Source organism: Cryptomeria japonica, chromosome 9 (assembly GCF_030272615.1).
Source record: "Cryptomeria japonica chromosome 9, Sugi_1.0, whole genome shotgun sequence".
Classification (NCBI taxonomy): Eukaryota; Viridiplantae; Streptophyta; class Pinopsida; order Cupressales; family Cupressaceae; genus Cryptomeria; species Cryptomeria japonica.
The window spans coordinates 453,389,322-453,398,789 of NC_081413.1; the positions used below are offsets into that span (position 1 = coordinate 453,389,322).

A 9,468-nucleotide genomic window follows, 5' to 3' on the forward strand; every position below is an offset into this window, starting at 1 on the left:
CTAAAGACCCTGAATTACACCTTAAGGATCTGACTCAACTTAAGCAAACTGGTACTGTTGAACAATATATCTCTGAATTTGAAAAATTGGCAGTCTTAGTTACTGAAATTTCTGAAAGACATAAGATTGTGATATTTATAGATGGGTTGTCTAATTCCCTCAAAGGGTGGGTTAAATCTTTAAACCCCCCTACTTTACAAACAGCTGTCAAAAGAGCAAGAGAATTAGAACCATCTTCACAAGGAAATATTTTTAACAAAGGACGTCCTCCTAAAGTGGAAAAGGACAAACAACCTTTCAACAAAGATAATGTCCCTAAAAATAGGTTAGATAAAGAAGAAAGAGAAGAGCTTAGAAGGAAAAAACTATGTTTCGGTTGTAGAGAGGCCTGGCAACCTGGACACAGATGTTTAGGAAAAGGGAAAATCCATTATATTGAGGTTATGTATGATAGCGAGGGTGAAGAGAATGTTGATCCTAACATAGAACGAACACATCAGAATACTGAGTCAGAAACAAGTACTAAACAAGGAGGAGAAGGAGTCATAGCATCCATGATAGGAACCCCACATTATAATATTTTCAAAGTTAGGGGAGTTTTGAATGGACAACATGTAATTGTTATGCTTGATAGTGGTTCTACACATAATTTTATAGATGCAGCACTTGTGGAAAAACGTGGTTTGCAAACTGAAAAACATGACGGATTTGATGTTAGAGTAGCAGGTGGAACCAATTTGTCGAGCACTCATAAAGTTCCTAAATTGAATATTACTCTTGCCAATTACATTGTTACTGATGATTTCTAAGTGATTGATCTGGCTGACACTAATGTTATCCTAGGCATACAATGGATGGAAACATTAGATGAATATACATAGAGCTTTAAACGAATGGAATTCTCTTTTGAATTTGATGATAAGAAAGTAGTTCTTCATGGTATGTCTAACAGTGGGCCCAAAGTCGTCAGTGCGAAAAGAATGGAAGCTATTTTTAGACATGGAGATGTGGCATGGTCAGCACAATGTTTAATCTCCAACAAAGTATCAGGTTTTGAATCTAAATCTTATCAAGATGATTTATTAATAGTATTAGATTCACATCATGTGGTTTTTAATGATATTCCCCCAAGAGTTCCACCTGATAGAGGTTTTGAACATACTATTGAATTAGAAGAAGGTGCTAAACCAATGATTACTACTCCTTATAGACACCCTAAAACATTCAGGGATGAAATAGAAAAGGCAATTAAGGAATTATTGGATATGGGGCACATCAAACCTAGTTCTAGCCCTTTTGCTTCCTCTGTAGTGTTGGTCAAAAAGAAGGATGGAACTCTTCGAATGTGTATTGATTACAGAGCTCTTAACAAGAAAACAATCAAAAACAGGTATCCAATTCCTCAAATTGATGAATTGTTAGATGAATTGCATGGTGCTATCTACTTTTCTAAAATTGATTTGAGATCAGGGTATCATCAGATTAAGTTAAGAGAACAAGACATTCATAAAACTGCTTTTCGTTGTCATTATGGACATTATGAATTCTTGGTTATGCCGTTTGGTTTAACAAATGCTCCGGCAACATTTCAGTCCTGTATGAATCATATTTTTAACAAACAGTTAAGGAAATTTTTGCTAGTATTCTTTGATGATATATTGATTTATAGCAAAACTTGGGAAGAGCATTTGAAACACATTGACATAATTCTTGGTATTATGGAATTGCAATCATTGTATGCAAAGGCGTCTAAATGTGAATTTGGAATGACTGAAATTTTGTATTTAGGGCATATGATCAGTGTAATAGGGGTAAAGGTTCATCAAGAGAAGATAAGAGCCATTTTGGAGTGGCCACCACCACGGAATCTTACAGAGTTAAGGGGATTCTTTGGCTTATGCAGTTATTACAAAAGGTTTGTCAAAGGTTTTTCTCAACTTGGGGCACCCTTGACAGATCTTACCAAAAAGGGGGCATTCAGTCGGACTACGGAAGCTCAACAGGTATTTGAAAAACTTAAAGAGGTAATGAGTTCTTGTCCAGTACTGGCTCTTCCAGATTTTAATCAGCCTTTTGTGTTGGAATGTGATGCTTTGGGTGATGGAATAGGGGCAGTTTTAATGCAAAAACAAACATCCTATAGTTTATGAAAGTAGGAAACTTAATAAGCTTGAAAAATTATATTCCATCTATGATAAAGAAATGTTGGCAATCATGCATGCATTGGCAAAATTTAGACAATATTTGGTTGGTAACAGATTTGTGGTGAAAACTGACCATAATAGTCTGAGATATTTCTTGGGTCAAAAAGATTTAAATGACAGGCAACAGAAGTGGATCAGTAAAATTCAAGCTTATGACTTTGAGATTGAATATGTAAAAGGAAAAAATAATGTTGTTGTCGATGCTTTATCTAGAAGGCCTGAAGTCAATGCATTATCTGTCGTGACAGCTGATTGGAAATCCTTATTGCTGGTTGAATATTCTAAAGATTCTTTTACATGTGATTTGCTAGAAGGTAATATACAAGATGATAAATATAAGATTATCAATGATGTCATCTTCTACAAAGACAGGATTTATTTGACCCCAGGTTCAAAGTTGAAAGAGAAAATTCTTCAATCTGTGAAAGACATTCCTCTGGCAGGACACCCAGGGTTCTTCAAAACATATTGGCACATAAGGGAACGATTTACTTGGAAAGGGCTAAAAAACGATGTCCTTCGTTATGTCAAAGAATGCATCACTTGCCAACAGAATAAAGCAGAGCATACTCACCCTGCAGGTCTATTACAGCCATTACCTATCCCAGAGCAGAAATGGGAAAGTATATCTATGGATTTTATTACAGGCCTACCGCGATCTCAAGGTAAAGATTGCATTTTTGTTGTAGTGGATAGACTAACTAAATTTGCACATTTTTTATCTATCACTACAGAATTCACAGTTGTCCAGTTGGCAGATCGGTTCTTTCGGGAGGTATTCCGTTTACATGGTTTACCGAAAAATACAATCAATGACCATGATAGCAGATTTTTGAGTATATTTTGGGGGGAACTGTTCCGACTGATAGGAACCGAGTTGAATCACAGTACAAGTTATCATCCACAGACCGATGGGCAGACAGAGATAGTAAACAAGTGGGTTGAAGGATACCTTCGTAATTATGTCTCGGGACATCAGAAAGCTTGGGCTCGTTGGTTATATTTGGGTGAGTACTGCTATAATACCACATACCATATGTCTATTGGTATGACTCCTTTCAAAGCATTATATGGGTATGATGCACTCTCTTTTATTGATCTTGCCTTTGATCAGAGTAATGTACCCAAATCTCATTATGTGCTTCAGGAATACCAAGTTATATTGAAAGCACTTAAGGAAAATTTGCAGTGTGCTCAAAATCAACAAAAAACTTATGCAGATAAGAAGCGAGTTGAGCGACAATTTGAAATTGGAGAATTGGTGTACCTCAGACTACAACCCTATAGGCAATCATCTCTCAAGCTTAGTGGGGCCGAGAAATTAAAGCCTCGATTTTATGGGTCGTACCCCATGATTCGGAAGGTTGGCGCAGTGGCCTATGAATTGGCTTTACCTGCCGAAAGCAGAATACATAATGTATTTCACGTATCTTGTCTCAAAAAAGCTTTGGGTCAACAGGTGACAGTTTCAGAAAATCTACCACCACTGAATGAGGAAGGGAAATTGGAAATGAAACCAGAAATGATTTTGGAAACCCGTGACAGGCATTTGCGAAATAGGACAATCAGAGAGTATCTCATTAAATGGCAAGATCTACCTTTGGATGATGCTACTTGGGAAAACGAACAGGTTCTTCAACATCCTGGTTTGCAGTTGCTTGTGGGCAAGCAACATGGGGAAGGGGAAACTGTAATGTTCCCTACTGTTTGAGTTACTGAAAAAGTAAACTGAAACAATATTAATTACTTTATATTAATTTCCTAACTATGGATTGATATAAATAATTAATATTATTATACTTTGGTATCTAAAGTAATATTATTGATACTTTTTGAATAAGTGACAAACATGGAGATCATTTTAATGGGGAAGTAGTTTCCTACAGGAAAACTAACCACGGGAAAACCAACCAACTCATATCGCATAAAAAGATGGCATCGCAGGAGATTTGGGGGGCGGAAGAAGAAACGAGTTGCGTGGTGCACGTTTGCACAGGAAAATTGAAACCTTTTGTCAACTAACCACTGACCTATTGGTTGAAGGAGTCTTCGAAGAGAGCCGAGTTACAACTCTGGAATGTGTTGGACGAAGCTGCACATGGTGTAGACCCCGATCACGAAGGAACGATAGACCACGGTCCTTCCTTCCGAATACCTTCATATACGATACCTGCAGTTCTTATTTGTTGTGCTATGTCTGTGAGTGGTATCTGCGGGGGCGTGAACTATTGCGCTTCACTCTGCAACCCGAAACCGTGAAGAACATGTGACTGGCCATACAACAAAGACGTGACGGTGGTGTTGTTTCAAATTGCTCTTAATCTGATGATAGTAAAACAAAAGCTTGTCACGGTGCATTCTAAGAGTCACAGTGGTCTTATGAGTCGGAATGAATCATTTGCACACACGTGGATAATCAAAAACTAAGTGCCTTGATCCAATTTGGGATTCTTCTTTCCTTTTAAGTACTTTTCCTAGTCTTTTGATAGGTTGGCTTGAATTTTTCGGAGGTTCTGAGTATGGATTGAGTCTTTATGTTTTAAATGTTCAAGAACATTTATTCGAGGTGGCACTAGATGTTGTGATGTTTTCACACATCGCCCCATTTTTCCAAATTTTTACACTTGGACCTATCATGGATAAACCAACCTGAGGAGAGCACAAAATTAACAGTCCTAACAAGTCCCCTTGTGATTACAGCAAAATCACATCAACACACTGAGTCTATCCACAATATAAAGTTAAGACCTGACTATCGGAAACTTGGAGTCGTCTCGTTTGATCACGTAGTTTAGAATCCGAGAGGTCTTTGTTCAAGAGAGGATAGAATAGTTAGTATTTTATTTTGTGTTGCATAGTGTCATAAAAAACACATCAACAAGAACATTTCTATTGGTGTTTTAAATGAACATAGATGTGATGGTTAGTGTTGGAGGTTGATTTAGTCATCTCCTGGTGGATCATGAGATATTGACCTAGCCTTGAATGCGTTGCTTAGGAGCAACGTCAGAGAACCTCTTGAGTTATCTCAGTTGGCGTTCCATGAGTTTAGACTTCCACATGTGCGCTGTTGGTTAACTGTTAGTTGACTTGATCTTGAGGTTGAGCATTATACTTGTATATGCAATGCATGATGACACTTTATTACTTCAAAAAAAACATTTCCATGCATTTCTTGTATAGTTTTCTCTTATCCTCTAGGGTTCCTTGGCGGGGCGTTACAATGTTTCTTGGCCCTCCTCCATGTTATCAAAGTGCACAATCTACGACTTTTCTAGATAACCCTACAATTCTTCTTCATGGCACTCAATCTCAAACAAACCAATCATCACAACATCGCATCTAATATATTGCATAGTATTGCGTGGACCAACCATTCTCATATATTGCAAATCATCACTACAAAATGCAATTATGTCCATACCTAAAGTTTGGGTTGATGTTGCCTAGGAATTACTATTTTCTGTCCTTGAGGAGTCCTCTAGTTTAAAATCTTGAGACTCTAGCCTTTCTTTCTGCTCCACTATCATCACTTCTTTCTGCTCCACTATCATCACTTCTTTCTTGACCTCTTCTTGCACTTTTGTACTCTTCATCATTTCAGATTCCACCTTTGCTGCTTTTAAATATTTCTCCTTTTTTCTCATTTGTCTTATGTAGTCATAAAGTCCCTTTTTGCTTGGATTTATCCAATCCAGATATCTCAAATAATAATCAAAAGGAAATACAATTTTGTTTTGATCAGACATACCTAAATATTCATCAAAGCTTTTGGTGGCTTCAAATGTGTACCTTTCTTGATCCAATCGATCCATTCGAAAATTCTTCTTGCGGGGTTTCTCCTGATATCTTCGTCTTCTTCGACCCTTCGTTTGAAACTCAAAATATTTGATAAAGGTCATATCTTGGTGTATGGTTGGGCCTAACTTCATATATCTAGCGTGCCATCTTGCGACTTCTTTAGTAGATTCTTGTGGTTGTCATTCTAATGGCATTAGATCCATAGCTTCATATTTTCATGAAGCTGCAACACTTCTCACAAGCTAGCAAGAAGGTGGCTCTAATACCACTAAAATATACCAGCGCAGTGAATAGTGCAAACTTCACAATAATTTAATCTACAGCAGAAGCATACAACCACTGATCTAACTTTCAGATTACCATATTGACTCAAGAACTTAATACTCATAATATATATAGCCCATAGAACAATAATCAACTTTTTTGATTCATAACATCAGTTCGGTATACATACACAGTCTTACAAATAGCATAACCTACAGAACCAGAATTCATAAATTAATATATGAGATATGCGGCATGAATTCATACTGCTTTCCATTCACCATGTGTTGCTTTTCTGATCACAGTCAAGCTGATTGATTACAGATTGGAGGCTTGCATTTTAAGGCCCAAGCATTAATAGCCATATAGACTGTAGTATGTTGCAATTCTGGGAGAGCTGATACTCAGTGAACTCACCCCTATCCAAGTCCCATGTTCAGACACAAGCCCGCATGGGAAAGAAACACCTCCTTATGATGAACTTAGACTCTTCCACTGAATGCGTTGAAAGAAGTCTTGACTCACATGCCTGAAGGATTCAATTAGTATATACTTGTTTCCATCTGGACGCGCAGCAAGGATATCCTCTGTCCTCTATGTGCCCAGGTGTCACCTTGAGACTGCAAATTTAGTAACGCCTAATGGAAACAGATTAATGCTACTTGGTTGCTTGGTTGAGCAGTGTGTGTGTCTGCATCAGCTCCCTGTGTGCTTACTTGTCGCTTGTCAGCAACTCAGTCAGATTTTACGCCATGTCATTGCCAAGTCACCACCAGTTTGTGAGGAGTTTTTAAGTCTGCCAAATAGATTTCTTTAAGGAGTGGAAAAATTATTAAAGTTGTCTTTTTCTTATGGGCCCTGCTCTATCCCTTTGGAGACGTGGTTTCAATTAATGCAAATTTTATTTAAGGGCGGCTTCTGTAAAATTCCCTAGCTAGGATTTGATTATAGTCAGTTGTATAACCAGGATATAACAGAAAATTGTTTGTACAGCACAGCCAATGGTGGAGATGAACATCTTATACAGTATTTTCTTAATTTGGAGTCTTCCTTATTTGTTCAACGCACAATGGCTCTAATTCTATTTTAAGTATCACTGATAAACATAGCAAACTAGAACAATCATTACTCACAGACATTGATATCAATTTATTAAATATTCCATCAAGGAACAGGAAAGAGAATTTCTTTTCATGATGCACCTGGTAGGTAAGCTGTGACTGCCGGTTATAGACTTCATGTTGATGCCAAACTTGTTGTAGAACGCTTACCAAGGATCTTCATAACTCTTCAATGGATAAGCCAAAAGGATACACTTCCAGTTACAGCGAATTTACCAGAGCTTTGTACTACCGGAACAAGCATATGCGTCAAGTCTGAGACTCTGAATTTTCACAGTATGCGAAATGCTATGAAGCGCTTCCACATCCTCCAAGCGATGTCAACAACCTCCACACCGCGGCAATAACAAACCACTTCTCTTCACGATAACTGCCGGCTCCACACCACATGCAGTAAAGACAATCTTCACGCTACAACCCGATAACGGGTTACAGAGGCACGGAAAGATGGTGTACGTTGACGCCGTGTTTCGGGTTACAGAGGCACGGAATGATAGTGTGCGTTGACGCCGTGTCTCATTTTCCACACCTTCGCTGACCGTATTTGCAATCTTGCGTGTAAGAATACGCATACCTGCATCATACACCAAGGGATCTCCCGTCAAAACTTCACTCTGCTTCAATCAATAACGATTCTTCTCTAGAATCGTGCGACCAATAGGCCAGTCAATGACTGACGAAAGGCAAATTAACTTCGAAATGTGTATTAACACATAGGTAATCAAATCTTTTCTTCCCGCCCTCTATGTCGAAGCCAAAGCCATGCCTTTATTCTCAAAATAAGTTGGTTTTATTATTTCCCGTAGGAAACTACCTTATTACTTAAATAATGGTTGAGAACTATTAGTTAAATAATTACGGTGTTTATTCCACTTTATTCAACAATGCTTTAATAATGTTAATTATTTATATTAATCTATGAATGGGATATTAATATAAAATAATTAATATTGTTTCGAATTTACTTTTTGCACCTTATTTATTAGGGGACATTACAGTCTCCCCTGCCCAATGTTGCTTGCCCACAAGCAACTGTAATCCAGGATGCTGAAGAACCTGCTCATTTTCCCAAGTAGCATCATCCAACAGTAAATTCTGCCATTTAATGAGATATTCCCTGATTGTCCTATTCCGCAAGTGCCTGTCTCTGGTCTCCAAAATCACTTCGAGTATCATCGCTAATTTCCCTTCCTCATCCATTGGTGGTAGATTTTCTGAAACTGTCACTTATAGACCCAAAGCTTTTTTGAGACAAGATACATGGAATACATTATGTATTATGCTCTCTGTAAGTAAATCCAATTCATATGCCACTGCACCAACCTTCCGAACCACCTGGTACGGTTCATAAAACCGAGGCTTCAATTTCTCAACCCCACTACGCTTGAGGGATGACTGCCTATAGGGCTGTAATCTGAGATACACCAATTCTCCAATTTCAAAGTGTCGCTCAATAAGCTTCTTATCTACATAAATTTTCTGTTGATTCTGAGCACATTGCAAATTTTCCTTACGTGCTTTCAATATATCTTGGCATTCCTGAAGCACATCACGAGATTTGGGAACATTACTCTGATCAAAAGCAAGATCAATGAAAGATGGTGCATCATACCCATATAATGCTCTGAAAGGAGTCATACCGATAGATATATGATATGTAGTATTATAGCAGTATTCACCCAAATATAACCAACGAACCCAAGCTTTCTGTTGTCCAGATACATAATTACGAAGGTATCCCTCAACCCACTTGTTTACTATTTATGTCTATCCATCGGTTTGTGGATGATAACTCGTACTGTGATTCAACTCTGTACCTATCAGTCTGAACAGTTCCCCCCAAAATATACTCAAAAATCTGCTATCTTGGTCGCTGATTATATTTTTCGGTAAACCATGTAAACGGAACACCTCTTGAGAGAACAATTCTGCGAGCTGGACAGCTATGAATTCTGTAGTGATAGAGAAGAAATGTGCAAATTTAGTTAATCTGTCAACCACAACAAAAATGCAATCTTTACCTTGAGATCGCGGTAGGATTGTAATGAAATCCATTGATATACTTTCCCATTTCTGTT

General features: G+C 37.9%; 1 protein-coding gene across 1 annotated transcript; it reads right to left on the reverse strand.

The window, feature by feature from the left end:
• Positions 1-8,617: 8,617 nt before the first annotated feature.
• On the reverse strand, positions 8,618-9,028 carry LOC131858433 (uncharacterized). Its single transcript, XM_059211672.1, has one exon. The coding sequence runs from the start codon at positions 9,026-9,028 to the stop codon at positions 8,618-8,620; it is 411 nt and encodes a 136-aa protein (XP_059067655.1).
• Between the last annotated feature and the right edge of the window lie 440 nt (positions 9,029-9,468).